The 17,563-nt window shown below is 42.6% G+C and overlaps 3 protein-coding genes across 4 annotated transcripts in view; all 3 read left to right on the forward strand.

Annotated features, from left to right (window-relative positions):
- LOC118403970 (1-deoxyxylulose-5-phosphate synthase YajO-like) overlaps positions 1-17,563 on the forward strand; it is a 24,377-nt gene continuing 6,814 nt past the window's right edge. Inside the window, exon 1 of the mRNA XM_035802877.1 lies at positions 1-883. The gene's annotated coding sequence lies outside the window, so the exon portion shown is untranslated. The remainder of the gene's footprint in view (positions 884-17,563) is intronic.
- Positions 806-10,382, forward strand: LOC118403932 (1-deoxyxylulose-5-phosphate synthase YajO-like). Its single transcript, XM_035802815.1, has 8 exons — positions 806-973; positions 5,590-5,732; positions 7,311-7,470; positions 7,964-8,137; positions 8,350-8,447; positions 8,698-8,873; positions 9,239-9,378; positions 9,815-10,382. Exons 1-8 carry the CDS (start codon positions 884-886, stop codon positions 9,914-9,916), a joined length of 1,083 nt encoding a protein of 360 aa, XP_035658708.1. The 5' UTR covers positions 806-883; the 3' UTR covers positions 9,917-10,382.
- Positions 10,612-17,563, forward strand: part of LOC118403941 (1-deoxyxylulose-5-phosphate synthase YajO-like) — a 20,831-nt gene continuing 13,879 nt past the window's right edge. The window contains exons 1-8 of one of the 2 annotated variants that reach the window (XM_035802834.1): positions 10,955-11,137; positions 13,170-13,309; positions 13,636-13,780; positions 14,461-14,634; positions 14,814-14,911; positions 15,100-15,275; positions 15,690-15,829; positions 16,245-17,113. In XM_035802834.1, coding sequence (XP_035658727.1) covers positions 11,048-11,137; positions 13,170-13,309; positions 13,636-13,780; positions 14,461-14,634; positions 14,814-14,911; positions 15,100-15,275; positions 15,690-15,829; positions 16,245-16,346 — 1,065 coding nt within the window. In that variant the 5' untranslated portion in view covers positions 10,955-11,047 and the 3' untranslated portion in view covers positions 16,347-17,113. Of the gene's footprint in view, positions 11,138-13,169; positions 13,310-13,635; positions 13,781-14,460; positions 14,635-14,813; positions 14,912-15,099; positions 15,276-15,689; positions 15,830-16,244; positions 17,114-17,563 lie in introns of those variants that run through there. The other variant, XM_035802827.1, reaches the window with a different exon arrangement.

Genomic DNA, 17,563 nt, shown 5'->3' on the forward strand with positions numbered 1-17,563 from the left:
TCCTATTGGAGCCAACGCCTTTATTATCCAAAGAATGACTCGTGATGGTAGACAGGCTTTTCATTTGACGTCACCTGCGCCGTGTTGGACTACAGCGTACGTCTGTAAACCATACGAAGATGTGACTGCTTAATTCAATTACCCGCCAACGTGGTCGTCGGAGGATTTAAATTATAATTAGTATGACGTCAAGAAAAGCCTGTATACCGTCAAAGCCAACAGCTGAGATATGACGTTAACGATCGTTGGCGCGCTGTATTAAAGTCGAAACGATCGACCAGTCGGTCGGACCCGTGCGTGCACTTGACTTGCATGATGTTTGCTGCGCTTGTTTGCTCTGAGCAGTACAAAGGTTGAGGTGTTACAGCTCACTGAGCTCAGTCCAAAAAGTGTAAACTTGACTGTCGACATCACCGCCATGATGGGGTATCAATTTCTGAGGAGCGGCTTGAAGGTGACCAACATTTGCCGGGACAAATGTTGGCATCATGATGAAACGCGACTACGGTAGGTGTTATTCTAACTTGCGAAAAGTGAGCCATCTGCTTGGAGCATGTGACCCTCTTGGTTGCTGGATCGCGCAGTGAACAGACATTGTAAATCCGTCTAAAGGGATCGGAATAGTTATTGAGTGTTGTGACAAAGACACAAGAGCAACTTGAACAAGACACTGGTTCTCCCCACAGCACGCCTTGATCCCTTCCAATGGAATTCAGTCAGCAGCTGTGATATAATACGACCTACCGGTCGTTGACCCACCTCCACAGTCCGATGACCCTCGCCGAGTCTTTGTGTACGGAGCTCTGTTGCAGTCATTTGTGCTGGTGTTTTAGGTCAGGCCGGTTAGGTGTGGAGCTCCTTCGTAAAACAGTACAAGGTGAACATGGCCGACAAGACTGAGTACCGATTCCTGGGCGGCAGTGGATTGAAGGTGTCCAACATCTGCCTGGGCACCATGACGTTTGGAGAAATGGTGAGAAGAATCTTTAAATCTTCAGGCAGCACGTTACACTTACAGACTCGGTAAACACTGACTCCGACTGGTCACCCCTGTACATACCAGCGTTCACGGTACCGTGGCGACTAACGTAACCGATTCCATGTATGATACAGGAGAAGCCAAGTAACACATCTGCTTGGAAATTACTTACTAGTACATGTGTTGGGGGTGGGGTGGGTTGGGTTTCGCTCTTTAATATTGATACGTGGGAAGGGCGTTCACGCCCCTTTACTGCTGAGTCATTGACAGCGCCACGGTTCCAGAAAAGGCATACCAGTCATGCAACTTTGTAGAAAATAGGACAGAAAAGTGGAATAAAAACTCCAGATCATGAAACTTTGAAGTTCTAGCCTATCATGCCAACTGTCATTTCAATAAATTCTATACGGCCATTCTGTAAATCCAAACCGCCTGCTCCACGCGCTGGCCGAGTCCAACAAGCTTTGGCTCAGAGCCAGCTGCACTGGCGATCATACTATTGTTTATGAGGGGGTCGCCTCAAGCTGGACAAAAGGTCATTCATTTAATATTAAACTATATAAAATTCAACAATTATAAAATATCTCTTGCCGTAGCTACCCAGAACTGCTACGATTTCACCACGGCACCAAAACCCCCCGAAGAATGCATGTTGAAGGTCTCATTACACAACTAGAGTTCCTCGAACACATATCTTCGCCAAATAAACAATTTCTATGGAAGATCGTTCTTTTTGAATGATTAATGTGTATAAGTCCATATGTTATCTAGTCACATGTAGTGGTTGGTTGGATTATGAACATTGTGAGTAGATTAGTCTATTCTGTTAGTGTACATAATGCAGCAATTTTTTTGGCGATGTGAATGAATGTCTTTGCATAATCAGAACAATTTGTACAGGTATGAGGTTACTGTTCTATTTTGTGTTGTCATAATTACTTTCGGAGAGCTGGTTATGTTTTGGGTAGCGTTTGTATGTATGTTTGTATGTATGTATGTATGTATGTATGTATGTAGAAACCAGCAAATTGAAGACCGGCTGAATGGATTGAAGTGATATTTGGTATGTGGGTAGGTCTTGGAAACCTGGAAACCACAGGAAGTCACGCCGATAATTGCATTCGTCACTCACCAAACCCCGGCCACTGTTGTTCCTTCCAATTTACGGAACTTTTTAACTCACCAAGGGTCATCTAAGGGCCATATGTAAGGATTGCTACGACCCCCGCCTTGGTGAACGTTTGTTTCAATCTCATGAAAATAGAAAGTAAAGTTTTGCAGTAGCGAGTTAAGTCAGAGGTATATCACAGAGTCTAAGGTTATGATTTCTGCGACTGTCCGATGACAGCCGCCTGTCACCTTTGGCGATTTGTATTTCTCGCAATGATGTCAGTTCTTTCTAGCCGACCTTTCCCTTACAACATGACATCTCTGTTAAGAGTTGAGGAATGCGTGGATAATTGACGGTGACCCTTTTGACCTAAGTGCTGTTCTTCAACATGTTGGGTTTGTCTTGTCCCAGCACTTGGTCACTTGTTGTTTTAACCTAGTTCACAGATGTAAGTACTATGTGTTACAAGCCGTCATTGTTCAATTATGTTATATTACTGACTTTACATAGTGCTTATTCGTTTGTTTAGACCCATGTTGTGTTACTGGCACATGGAACACCATTTCCTTGCAGTCCATCATGCATAAGAAAATACACCTGAAGTGTCTCGTAGATATTAGCTCTACATCTTTATATCAAGTGATATTCGTCAAGTTCCCTCTACTACATTTTTACCGTTCCCATGATATAGTGTTGCTTTTATTGTTGATCTGTATATAGATATAAGCAACACTTGTATATAGATATGTTATATTTCAACTGCTATGAATCCTTTGCTGTGTGCCGTCGTATTGACATCAATTCAGCAAGCTATTTAATTGCTTAATTTTATAGATACGTGTTGGACACGGTCAGGCTTTGTATTTTGCTAACATGAACCATGACCATTTATAGGCATTTTTTCAGCCAGTAGTCTCTACCAGACTCCAGCCTGGCGGAATAGTACACGGATGACCTAGTAACATCCCTGGTCAATCAGAATTTCATGCTTCCAAGACAACGTCTGTTTATCAGGGAGCCTCTGCTTCCACTGGCTCTTTTGACCTACTTTTTCTCTATTTTTAGACATCTATGGGCCGATTCAAGTCCTTTCAGGTGACTCCGTCACAAGTATTTTTCAACCGTTATAGAAGTTTCCCTAAGTAATTATATTAAATTTTATTAAATACAGAGTGATTTATATAATTTGCATCTCATTATGTTGATAATCATCCAAAGTACCTACCTACCAAAAACAAAAAAAATATTCATCAATCCCCTCAGGAGTTATCCATCTAAAAAGTTACGAAATATAACACCCACTGCAATTCCAAACAAGCTGCTAGGGGGCCCAAAATTAGACCATTGACTCCTAGTACCAACAGCTATCCACCAGTAAAAAATCACGAACCTGGCACTTCTGGAAAATTTAGGCGCAAACTTTGATGCTCACTTGCAGTACCAAAACAATTTGCCAGGAGGCCCATTATCGAACTTGACCTTCCTTTCTGTGTCCCCTACCTATCAACCAAATATCATTAACATCCATCAAGAACATCTCGAGTTATCTTGCTTACAGACAAACGCACTTACATACAAGGCCAGCTACAGCACCAAAGGTAAAAGGTAGCTAAACCATTCTCGCACATGGCAATCCTTTCCACAACCGCTACAGACCTGCCAAATATCGTGGAAATCGCCCAGCTACATTTTGACTTATGCCTCCCGAAAAAAACACCAAAAAAAATACCAAGCTCGCTAATGTACCATAGGAAAACGCCAGGTAACCCATTTTCGAACTAGGCATGCCTTTCAACAACCGCTACACACCTGCAAAAAATAAAAAAGTTCCATCCACAATTTCTCGAGTTATATCCTGTTGACCTACATACAGACCCAAGTTGGCAAAAACATAAGCTTCTTGGCGAAGCTAATTAGATCGCCCCATTGAATTCAATGCTTTAACACACAACTTCTATGTCCGCAAATCCAATTAAAACACGATGTTTTGCTTTCTAATGTAAGCACACACGTTTGTTAGACAATAAAAAAATTTTCACCCAAATCTAGCCGACGCAACGATTTCTATCACATTTCAAAATGCACCTAGCCGCTATCCGCTAGAGGTCGTTTTCAATACCCGGAGCCTGACCGGAGCACTCAGTACAAATAAACGTAAACGTCCGAGGATCGATCGGGTCACGAAACTTTCGTGCATGATCATGCCAGTAATACACAAGCTTTCATCGAAATTCCTTTTCATATCAGTTATGGTTTATTAATGGGAATTTATGGTCCACCTAAAACAACGCTTTGCGGGCCAGATAATTTTTTAGCCCGGATTCCTTTAGACTCGGAGTAATACAGGAATGAGACCTCAATGGTTTAAACCCTTCTCTATCTTTTGCTCATGCACCAACAGTCAGTCCTCTCACGCATAGTCTTGGTTGGCGGAAGTAGTGACATGAACTCGTCTAACTGTAGGCCTTTACATTGACGCGTTACTAGAAAAACAAGAGTTCGGAGACCTCATACCTCCATGAAATAGTCTGATTATGCAAATGACTTTCACATCTGCATAATTTATGATTGCTAATGTACACCTTTCACTAACTTACACAGGTCACAATGTTGACAGCCCAATCATTTACTATATGTATTAAGAATTAGGACACTTTCACATTTTTTATGCAAATTAGGGACTTATTTGCATAATTAGAATCTGCTTATCTTCCACCTACCACAAACTACATGATACATGTATCTGAGTCCTATATTGGAAAACACTGTAAATATAGATTTTCCTCATTAAGTATGCAAATTCAGTCCAATTTTGCATAATTTGCATTTCATTATATACATCTCTGCCACAGGTATCTGCATACCAAATATCATGGAAATCCATCATTCCTATCTTCCGTTATGCTCCTTGTATTGGAAGATTTTGACAAAAACACTCCTACAGTTCTAGAGCAAGCTGCTAGGAGGCCCAAACATACACCACTTATTCCTTACATCACAAGCTATCTGCCACCAAAAAATCAAGACCATAGCATGTCCAGGTAAAAAGATACAAAAAATTGAAGTTCTGCTGCAGTACCAAGGTCACATGCCAGGGTGCCCAAAATTGACCTTGACCTTCGTCTTCCCAACCTCTACCCAAGTATCATTGTAGTCCATCTAGAGGTTCTTAAGTTATGCTTACCACAAATATCCGGAAACATAAACACACACGCAAACAGACACCCCCCCCCCCACACACACACAGACACACCAAAAACTATACCTCCATTTTTCATTTAGGTAACAAGCTCGACTTGTTTTGTATCCACAGCTTTAGCTTTTCTTCCATCCATATTCCCATGCTAATTACAAATGTGTAATTACGTTGGATTGGATGAATGAATAAATGAATCATACAGAAATAAAACACGTCTACCCTTTTCATTAAAATAAGTATGACACAGTGACATCGATATTTTCGTAAGCCTCCTTATGATACATTAAGTACATTTTGTAGGGAGGTTGGCCAGGCCAGTGCGACGAGGCGGCCTCCCATGCCATCCTGGATCGCTACGCGGAGCTGGGAGGAAACTTCCTTGACACAGCAGACATTTATGCAATGGGCAAGTCTGAAGAATACATTGGCAGCTGGTTGGAGAAGTGAGTATCTTGTTACACGTCGATCAAGGAAGGTTAGACACTCCAGTATTGAGAGTATGTATATTATATGTCAACCATACCACAGTATGGGTTAAAATATATTGTTTTTCTGGTGTTCTCCTCCTCCGTCTTCTGTCAGATTCATCTCTGTAGCATTGTGAGCTTCTAGGGGTTGACATCGATGTCTCGTCTAGCTACGTTATGATTATTGATCCACATTATTCTGGGTAACAAAAACGTCTTCAACTGGAAAAGTGTGGGGGGGGGGGGGTATACAAAAGTAACGGGTTCCGCACTGGTGTTCCAGTGCTGAATCAATGGGTCGAATCGGCCTCAGCACTGGTTTTCCAGTGCTGAACGGCCTTGTTGCAGTGCTGAAGCTCCCTCGGCACTGGAATTCCAGTGCTGAACTTTTCCGAGCACTGGTTTTCCAGTGCTGAACTTTTCCGAGCACTGGTTTTCCAGTGCTGAACTGCCGTCAGCACTCGGGTACCAGTGCTGAACTCGCGGCGGAGAGGCGGCGAGCCAGTTCAAAGGCCATTCAGCACTGGTTACCCAGTGCTGAAACCGGCGTCAGCACTGGAACCGAGTGCTGATATACAAAAGTAACGGGTTCCGCACTGGATTTTCCAGTGCTCGGGAACTTTTCAGCACTGGAAGACCAGTGCTGAAAAAACTTCAGCTCTGGGCTTCCAGTGCTGACGATTATAAAGCACTGGAACGTTCCAGTGCTGAACGTAATATTCATTCGTAGCATGCGTCCGTACGGCTGAGTTATTTCCTTTCGACTTGTTACCTTGTTTGGCGGAGATTGACATTACACATGACATTGACAACAACAGTTTTATTTCATGAACTAATGAAAGAATAAAAAGAGGCCATGACTTTGAGCTTTTATTGAATTGTGTGAATGTGATAGATATAGCCCTTTCGGGAATCATTTCGGTGTCCCTCTTGTTGTAACTAAATTGGGACCTTCCAATGACCTTTGGCCAAGAAAATTAAACGTTAGACGATGGCGTTACATGTGAGGTGAATGAGTAATGGACCATGTTTACGGCTCGAGGTGCGGTAGATATCTATGTATATAACGTTACCACAGTTGTTTTGACAAGTTACTAACGTGATTGAAGACGTTTTAGACAGGTTAATTTCGTTATAATTGTAAACAGCAGCTCATGCCGCCTTGAGTCGTGTCGCTAGAGTCGGCGGCTTCAGCACTCGGTTTCCAGTGCGGAATATTTGTCAGCACTGGATTTCCAGAGCTGAAACGTCCTCAGCACTGGATTTCCAGTGCTGACAGGAGGACATTCAGTGCTGAAGCTGCCTCAGCACTGGATTTCCAGTGCTGACGGCGGCTCAGCACTGGACTTCCAGTGCTGACGACCACTTCAGCACTGGTGTTCCAGTGCTGACAGAGGAGACCGTTACTTTTGTATATTTGCGGCAGAACGTTCAACGTTTGGATGCCTGCCTCTGTGTCTTATGATCCATGATAGGCATCAAAATTAAGTCAAAGTGGAAGACGGCTAACATCTTATTTGCCGAGTTGACGTTTGGGGATGTGTTGCATTTTAGGCAGCAGCGAGAGAAGTTTATTGTTGCCTCCAAAGTCCGGTTCAACACCAGCCGCTGGACTCAGGACATCAACCGCTGGGGACTGAGCCGCCATCACATCATGCATTCCATAGACGACAGTCTGCGCAGGCTCCGTACGGACTATCTGGACCTGTACCAGGTGGGTAGATTGTCCGTTTGTTAATCTGTTGTGCGTTTTACTCTATGAATATTCGCAGGGTGTAATGTTTGTTTTATAACCATTTGGTCCAATGTCAGTATCAGGGTAATAATTGCCATCAACATCAGTGCAAATAGCAAAGCCATTTGCCACCAACAAACTGTTTCTTCTCACTTTGCCTCAACTTGTAACACCTTTTCTATTTTCATATCGTCCTTTGCACACAATGTTAACTCATAACGTAAGCAGATACATGCTTAATTTGCGCGTCATTTATGGCGTCTTCCTGGTGGTGCACGTGTCATTTGTAATCTCTCGTCATATATAACCAATCTGGTCCAAGGGGCCGGAAGAGAGCGCATCATATCGCAATGTGTAAAGCCCATCATGTTGTAGACACAATATTTTCAGACAATGATTTCAACAGGAGTCTATTTAAGACAGGTTAGCTATTGGGTATAGTTTCCCCCCTAACCGCACGTCACCATTCTAGATCCACCTCTGGGACGAGGCTGTCCCCATCGAAGAGACCCTGTCAGCTCTGAATGACCTGGTGCGCGCAGGGAAGGTGCGTTACCTGGGCGCCAGTAACGTCAAAGGCTGGCAGTTGCAGAAGATTGTTGATCTTAGCAAGTACATGGGACTCAACAAGTGGATATCTTTTCAGGTGCGAAATGTTTAGTTTCAAAACGTGCAATCTTTGAAAGATTAACAATAGGGAAGATATTTGCCACTCAATGGAAATTGAAAATCACATTAACGATTTGTACCTGTCAGGTCCGTAGTTAAAAATAATAGTCCGCCGATAATGCTACCGTGTGGAATTTGAAAAAAAAAATCACCTATAAAGAGTAGAGTGATGTTGATCTTGAATTCTAGGCGGAGTACAGCCTGGTGTGCCGTGGAATAGAGTGGGAGCTGACTGATGTCTGCAGGCGGGAGGGTATCGGTATCATCCCGTGGAGTCCACTCAAAGGGTGCGTTGAATAATCGTCATCGTTTAAGTCAATTGCTGTGAACCATTTCCAAGTTGACGAGAGTCATATGAAACGTTCAGCAGGACATTCCACTCATCTTTTGGTGACAATGGCTGCTAATTTGGGGATGATGCCTGTTACTTTAGAGTTTTGTTTCATATTGCTTTATCCATGTAGCAAAAAGAAAGTATTGATCATGAATCATTCATCCTGTAAGTGACGTCACTGTTAACGTTTATCTATTGATCAGAGGTCTGCTGACTGGGAAGTTCAAAAGAGAAGCCGCTGCGCCCGAGGGAAGCAGAATCGCACACTCCACAAAGACTGGCCATACCTTCGAGGCGGCTCCGGATTTCGAGAAGGCCAAGAAAGATGACAAGACCTGGAACGTCCTTGATGTCATGAAGAAGGTTGCCGAAGCACACGGTAAGAGTAACATATGATATGTATCATCTTTCCATATTGTTATCCAACTCTATATGTATATCGGTACATCAGTTCCTACGGAAAGATACAATATTATCCTGTGTCAACATTGCCATGAGACTAGAACCATATCGACTTTTTTTCCCTTTCGAAGTCAATAAGCATAGCTCAACTTTCATGCCACCAACACCGGTTACCGCAAAATGACATAGATTTATATTAATCGCCAGCGCTAGAATGTACTTTACCCTTCTGAGCTACATTCTTGTATGGACTACCATCATCATCTTCTATGGACTACCCTGTGGGAGGAGAATACCGCAGTATCTGATAAGTGTTGAACTGATTATGACCGTTACTTTCAGGCAAGACTGTGGCGCAGGTGGCAATCCGCTGGCTGCTACAGAAGGACGTGGTGTCGTCTGTCATCATTGGCGCGAAAACTCTTCAGCAGCTGGAGGACAACATGGGCGCCTCCACTGGCTGGGAGATCACGGAGGAACAGGTAAGGGAGCTAACAGGCATTTCATTAAGTTCAATATCCACATTGCATTCAGCCCAGGAAAGCTAGTGCCAGGCAAGACAGTTTGACAGAATACCGTAAACGTGAATATTGTCCATTGAAAGTCAATGCAAACACAACGTGATGGCTATAACGTCAGAACCTCTAAGTATTCCTCTCAACCCTTACCTGTGACTTGAGATCTAAGATAATGTGCTCATGATCAACGAGTGAGGAATCTTGAACGCACACAGGCATCATGATGATGGTGGCAGACCAGAAAGGCACTGCACAAAATGACATCACAGATGCTTGGGAATATTTGTGGTCGGGCTTTCTAGATCCAGACGAATGTGTTTGTATTACAAGTAGTTTACTTTAATGAAGAGTAGGTTATTACATTTACCACTAACGTTGCCCTACGTTGACCATGTTCCAGATGGCAGAACTCGACACTGTCAGTCAGATGGATGCATTCTACCCCTACAACATGATCAATTTTGCGAACAACGACAGGGTTAGGAAGAACATGTGTCAGTAAACACGTGACACAGGACATCACTCTGTAGAGTGTCTACCTGCTGTACAACCCAGCTTAGGTCGACAGCACGGTTCAGAAGCTTTTATGAACGTCAACAGTGGTTTATCATACATACTTGATTTTGGAATCCAGTTGCTTGAGTAACTGCTATTTGGCATGCCTTCTTACCTGGATGTCTAACCTTAATCGACGCATTATACATTATTGTTTGGATGTAATTGTTTGAGTCACCATTCAGTCAACGATTATAGTGCATCTTGCAAACTTTGAACACCATGTTTTTAGTTCGTTCACGAGAGTTATTAATATGTTGATGTTCATACGTGTTTCTTTGCTTGACGGATGTAATGCTATCTTTCCTCGTGTTTATACCGGGCAGCATTCATTAGTACGGATGGCCATTACTGAGGGGACTTGATATGCCTGCACTTGTCAAAATAAATAAAGAGAAATCTCTCCAAAAGCATTGCCATATCTCTTTAATCTCTTAATCAAGACCAGCGTGTCCGGGTAAAAAAATGCAAAAAATCGAAGTTCTGCTGTAGTACCAAGATCACATACCAGGGTCCGAAAATCGACCTTGACCTTCGTATTATCAACACCTACCAACATGCCAAATATCATTGTAATACATCCAGAAGTTCTAGAGTTTTGGCTTTTGCTGACCACAAATATATGGAAACACAGACAGACAAACAAATTTATAGACACAAAGACAGACGCATCAAAAACTATACCTCCATTTCTCATAGAGGTAACTATCTACAGTGGCATGCCATATGGAGTTGATTGCTACAAATACAATCTACATTACAATTCCACGTCTTGGTAATTCAGTCTTATGTTAGGATATGTTTGAAAACGGTGTGAAAATGCCTAAAATGCCTCGTGACAGCGAAGAGATCCATGACCTTTCGGATTTTTACCACAATCTAAAATTTTCATTTTAATTTCTGTTTGGAGACAGTGCTCAGGTGTAGTACCAGTACAAAACCAGTTTTTCTTGTTGGACTCAGGTGAGCACGGGTGTGCCGTCGACACTCGCTCACCGGGTACAGGTGCAGGCAGAGGTCAAAGGTCGTATAAGCGCTATAAGGAAGTATAACCGCACTTACTAGTACTTAAGTCAACATGGCCGACAAGACTGAGTACCGATTCCTAGGCGGCAGCGGTTTGAAGGTGTCCAACATCTGCCTGGGCACCATGACGTTTGGAGACTGGGTGAGTGCGAAGACGTAGACCGTGCTCTGTGTGGGTGCGTGGGTGAGAGTTCCGAGGAGTTATGAGAGATTTCTTATTGGGAGGTTTGTGTGTGTGTGTGTGTTTTTTTTTTGGGGGGGGGGGGGGGGGGTGTTGTAGGTGTGTTGTATTTACTGTAATTCTTGATTTTATAGCGGTAACTTAATTTTAGCGTTTTTAGCGCCCACTAGTCGAGCGCTAAATTTTCATTACGCGACTTTTTCATTACGCGGATACACCCCCCTCCCTCTAATGTCGCGGCACCGATTTCTGGTTTTGTTATATACGGTCACGATCTAACTCTTATCCTTTACAAAAACGTGCACACAGTACACTAGAAATTCACACAGGAACAAGAATTTCGTCAATCTTCAAGAAATAAAGCATATGTTTAAATGGAAAGTTTGTCGTCATTTCTTTTACAAAATGCAGTGAATGCATGCTGACGTAAACAACACAAATTCGTTACGAGCTGAGCTGCATATTTACACAGCTTATTTTATCAATATTATTCTAACGTTACGCTACGATTTAGAAGTTTGTCCATAAAATATACAATATAGTTACGAAATTCACGTTGTGCTACGATGTTACACAAGACTTAGAAAATATCGGCGTCATCTTAGCGTGCAGACAACAACAGCAAAAATGGACCGTGCTCTGTGTGGGTGCGTGGGTGAGAGTTCCGAGGAGTTATGAGAGATTTCTTATTGGGAGGTTTGTGTGTGTGGTTTTTTTTGGGGGGGGGGGGGGGGGGGGGGTCATTCAACTTTTTGCCTAGTCACGACAGTTGAAGGTTTTATAACCAAACGGAATAATTGTGGCAATAAAAACTAATGCCATGGCGACGGTTTTATTGTTTTCAAGTATTATTGATTGTTGTTGTAGGTGTGTTGTATTTACTAGTATGTTAGATCCTTTCACCTGGCTGTGTGTATGAAGACTGTTTTACGACATGAATTTAGGACATTGCTGAAGAAAAGCGACCTCTTGTGACGAGTGGCCTATCATAAATGTTTGTGATTGATTATACAAATGAGGTCCTCATTTGCATAAAAGATATCAGTTGATCATCTTCTTTACCTAAATAACAATGTGTTCAAAGTATGAAAGTCTTTGCAAAGAAATCTATTGTCTCATAAATTATGTAAATGAGACCAAAAATTGCATGACTTACGTCCACATGTTCAACTTAACGTACATGTTGTTGCCAAATATCGCAAGAATGCAGTTTTCATCATTAAACACTATAATATCAATTTCTCAATTTCTTTATTATGTAAATTAGGCAACAATTTGCATAATTGATGTCTATCGATATTTCTCTCTTTTCTACGTATATACAACATGTATGACATGTGTCCTAGTAGTAATTAGATACTGTGCTTAGTAAACTGTGCTCATTAATTGTGCAAATTAGCCCCTAGTTTGCATTGATAGCCCTTATTCGTGAAAGGCATCTCCCAAGTTATCTACATATGAAAAATTACGATGATCCGTCAACCCCTTCCCGAGTTATTCCCTTCCAAAAGGATGGTGCATTTGCGAACGCGCAGACGAATTGCAATAGAATTTTGGGAATTTTTGCCACTTAATATATACTTAACAGCATGTCTGATATTTCTCTCTTTTTGAGTTACATATAGCATATTTTGAGCCTTCTAACACCAAATACAGCGTAGTTATAATTATGCAAATAAGCCCCTGATTTGCATAGTTAGCATTTCATTCCGTAAGGTATCTCTGAAGCTATCTATTCCAAATATAAAGAAGATCCGTCAATTCATTCCCGAGTTATTCCACTCTAAAAGGATGATGCAACTAAAGTTCCTGACATGCCTGTAGAAAAATTCCTGAAATTTTGGGAAGCCTTGTCAAACGGTCAAAAAGTATACATTTAGGCTTGCTTGTCCCTAAGGCGTCGCAAAAAGACTGCTTGTGAAGACGCGTGGGTACGTAAACCCAGTGTAAACATGTGTTTTGATGAAGACATTGACTGTGTTGGTCCTGTCAGCTTTTGCCCGGCCAGTGCGACGAAGCGGCCTCTCATGCCATCCTGGATCGCTACGTGGAGCTGGGAGGGAACTTCATCGATACTGCAGACGTGTATGGAGAAGGCAGGTCTGAAGAAATCATAGGAAGCTGGTTGGAAAAGTAAGTGCAGTTAAAATTGTATTCAACAACCACACAAGGGACCTTGTGATGAGAAATATAATTCTTAATTTTGTACCATTTTCTGCTTGAAGATAGAACAAGAGGCTAAAAAAAACGGATGAAGTTTTTATTTCATTTAAAAATCGGCATTCCTTGTCCAAGTGTAAGGAGATATGGCGGTCGTGGTCATGTTGTCCATGTTGGTCATGAGTCAGTCCAAACAGCAATCTTCCAGGTTTCACATGATAACAAGACTAAGAAAGAGCGTTGTTTGATGTTGTCCGAAAGGTCAATTATCTGGAGACTATGCTACTCGTATATTCCAGGCAGCAGCGAGAGAAGTTTGTGGTGGCCACTAAAGTTCGCTTCGGCAAGGGCATTAACGGGGTAGGACTAAGCCGCCATCACATCATGCAGTCCATAGACGACAGTCTGCGCAGGCTCCGTACGGACTATGTGGACCTGTACCAGGTAAGTAGATTTGTTCTTCTTCATCTCATCAACATACTTAAGAACCTCACACAGCAGAGGCTTTATGTTCTATCAAATCAGCTTCGTCATCTACGTCGACCTCCTTATCAATGTCATGGAATTTCGACATGCCCATGCAATGTTTCAAGACACCTTTTTAACCGACGATATGCTTGAAAATTAGAAGCTGGGCGGCTGTATCCTCGTGCGCAGCCTTTCAAAGACATTTGAACTAAACAGATTCTTTCTCGACAAACACGTGTGCATAAAATCGCCATTTTGTTAGACTGTAACAACGTCTGCTTCACACTGACAATGATCTTTGCAGGTTGTTGAATCGACCATCCTATCGCAGCTTCGACCAGTTTGATATTATGGTGATTACATCTGTCAGTGATGTTTACTAGTTTGTATTGTATTGTATATTCGGTAGGGTAAACCGCCTCGTGGCGTAACACCCTAGGTTTGTATGCATGAGACGCATAAGTACTAGTGTATCAAGACAGATTTGATTGATCTACTCACACCGTGAGGACATGTACACCCACTCTTTTTTATTAGCGTGCTAGAGGTGTTGCTTTCCTCTACGCCCTTCTCTATAAACTACATGGTTTTGAATGGTAGAGCTGTTGGATATAACTCAGTTATTTACAAACCCATCATGTATGATCTCATTCTAGATCCATATGTGGGACGAGGCTGTCCCCATCGAAGAGACCCTGTCGGCTCTGAATGACCTGGTGCGCGCAGGGAAGGTGCGCTACCTGGGCGCCAGTAACGTCAAAGGCTGGCAGCTGCAGAAGATTGTTGAGCTGAGCAAATCCATGGGACTCAACAAGTGGATATCTCTTCAGGTGCGACATTTTTGGGGTTTAGAACAAGCTGTCTAAATAGGAGTTTGCATCGGTCATATTTGGCTCTTGGCTTTATCTGTGCAAGTCCAACGTGAAATGAATAGCCCACCGTTTGTGTGACCTATGAATTTTGAAAAAGCATCACCTATATCATTAAAGATAATGAATCTTAATTCCAGGCGGAGTACAGCCTGTTGTGCCGTGGGATAGAGTGGGAGCTGACTGACGTCTGCAGGCGGGAGGGTATCGGGATCATCCCGTGGAGTCCGCTCAGAGGGTGCGCACGGTGCTTATAGTCCTTCAACATGAAATGATGAATCCATTTCATACATCCTTTTTCTTCGACATCGGTGGATAAGATAGGAAATGATGACTATTGATTTGATATTGTCTTGATAATGATCATTTCATCAGTAAAGAGAAAGCATTGCCGAATTTGCGCTGTACATTTTGACTTTTGAACAGAGGCCTGCTGACTGGGAAGTTCAAAAGAGAAGCCGATGCGCCAGAGGGAACCAGAATCGAGCACGTCACAAAGAAGGGAATGATTTTCGAGGGGGTCCCGGATTTCAAGAAGGTCAAGAAAGATGACAAGACATGGGACATCCTTGATGTCCTGAAGAAGGTTGCTGATGCACACGGTAAGAGTAAAATTTGTAGTACAGTACATGTATCAACATAGTACATAATGGTGCCAAATTGTAATTATAAGAGCATGTATATGGTCTCGTTGCCGACGAATCGGCTACCCAAGGTCGTAGAAAAATTAAAGGGGTACGGTATAATTACTGGTGGTACTAGTTAAGTCATTGTGTAACTTTAATTCCATCGGTTCCAATGGAATTCCTCATCGATCACTGGCACTAGAGTAGCGCATTGTCAGTAGAGCTGTTCATACAGACTTAATCAGCAGCTGGTTGCCCAAAAGGACATCTGTCATCGCATGTGCCAGAATTGGTTTTATCCCTGGTCGGAACTGCATCTTTGTGTTGAATACAACATGGGCCAGAAGGGAAAATCCTTGCTATAGATCTGATCATGTTTGAAAATTTCAGGTAAAACCCCGGCGCAGGTTGCAATCCGCTGGCTACTACAGAAGGACGTGGTGTCGTCTGTCATCATTGGCGCGAAAACTCTTCAGCAGCTGGAGGACAACATGGGCGCCTCCACTGGCTGGGAGATCACGGAGGAAACAGTGAGGGAGCTAACAGGCATTTCATTAAGCTCAATATCCACATTGCATTTAGTCAGCCCAGGAAAGCTAGTGCCAGGCACGACAGTTTGACAGAATACCGTACACGTAAATATTGTCTATACAAACAAAACGTGATGGATATAACGTCAGAACTGCTCAACATCAACCTTTGACTTGAGATCTAAGATGATGTGCTAAAGCACGCGAGAAATATTGAACTCACGCAGGCATCGTAATGATAATGGCGGACCGGAAAGACAATGCACAAATCCACATTGCAGATGCTTGGGAATATTTGCGGTCAGGTCTTCAAGATTCAAACAAATGTGTTTTGTATTACAAGTGGATTATTGCCATTAGAAGAGAAAGTTATTACATTTATTACTAACGTTACTCTTCTTTGATCATGTTCCAGATGGCTGAGCTCGACACTGTGAGCCAGATGGACGCGTTCTACCCCTACAACATGATCAAAAGGCGGAACAAGGACAGGGTGAGGAAGAACATGTGTCAGTAAACACGTGTGGTACAGGACATCACTCTGTACAACTCAGCGTGATTCGGCAGCATGGTTCAGCATCTTGTATGAACGTCAGCAGTACATACACATAATTGTTAGGACATAATTGTTTGAGTCAAACGTCTATTTCTAGTTAACGTTACTGCATCTAATATGAGGGAACCTGTACATGTAGTCAGTTCGTACACAACGACCATCAAAATGTTGCTGCCCGTAACGTTACGTGTTTCCCTGCTGCATAGATGTAATACCTTAATCTTGTTGAAAGCAGACAGAAATCATTTACTGTGGATGGTAAGCACAGTAGTAAAACACTGTGCAATGAGTGTTTTACTACTGAGTATAAAACACTTGAAATACGTATACGTACTTGGAAAAATGTCAGTGGTGTCATTTTTATTAATTTACGAGAACCCAGGCCCAGTCCCCGGTCCTTGTCTGACCTCAAACGTGGCCACCGCGTGTCCATTCTTGCCTATTCACACTTCCGCCCACCGACACCGGGGCTCTCATTCTGTCTCGCGGGAAGCGAGGGGCACGAGACTCGCTCCCCGGTTTTCGACTCACCGCCAACCCCTTATCTCCTCCAATTTCCTTACCATAGATAAATTGTAGCATTTGCAGTTACGTAGAGTTGTCTTCATGATTAGTTTGTGTTCATATGTTATGATGTTGAAGGCTCGTTCTACTGACCTTTATCGATGTTATGGGCGTGTTTCTGTGGAAAAGTACGAGAATAAATCTTTTCACTTTTGTTTGCCAAACGCGTTTCGACTCCAGTTGCTTACAGTTAATTACTTAGATGATTAGACGTATCCGTTCTACTTGCAGATGATCAAATAAAGAGACGAGACTCCAACAGCTTTGTCATATCTCTGTATTGGCTCCGTTAGTAGTGCCTTATACGATTGTGATATTCAAGCGCCCTTTATGCCATGGCTAGTGCTGTTGGTCATCAACGCACAGACTAGCAAACCAAATGAGACCCTATTTTAAGACCCTGTAACGGGACACCATCTGGAGATTAACACTGCACGATCGAGGTAATTATGTTTTTGCAAGTGATACATGTTCTAAGACATTCCAAACAACGATTACGACATCGGTGGATAATTATGCTTATTGCATTAAAATCGTTTTGATATCATTCCACCAACTCATCAAAAAACAAAATACCACCGAATTCGCGCTGTACATTTCGTCTTTTGAACAGG

The sequence above is a fragment of the Branchiostoma floridae genome, chromosome 2, assembly GCF_000003815.2.
Source record: "Branchiostoma floridae strain S238N-H82 chromosome 2, Bfl_VNyyK, whole genome shotgun sequence".
Lineage (NCBI taxonomy): Eukaryota > Metazoa > Chordata > Leptocardii > Amphioxiformes > Branchiostomatidae > Branchiostoma > Branchiostoma floridae.

Bases quoted from the DNA above. Each gene is read 5' to 3' on its own strand.
- LOC118403932 (XM_035802815.1), top strand. From the start codon at position 884: ATGGCCGACAAGACTGAGTACCGATTCCTGGGCGGCAGTGGATTGAAG. The intron at 8,448-8,697 runs GTGCGTTGAATA...TCTATTGATCAG, and splicing joins CCGTGGAGTCCACTCAAAGG to AGGTCTGCTGACTGGGAAGT. The intron at 8,874-9,238 runs GTAAGAGTAACA...CGTTACTTTCAG, and splicing joins GAAGGTTGCCGAAGCACACG to GCAAGACTGTGGCGCAGGTG.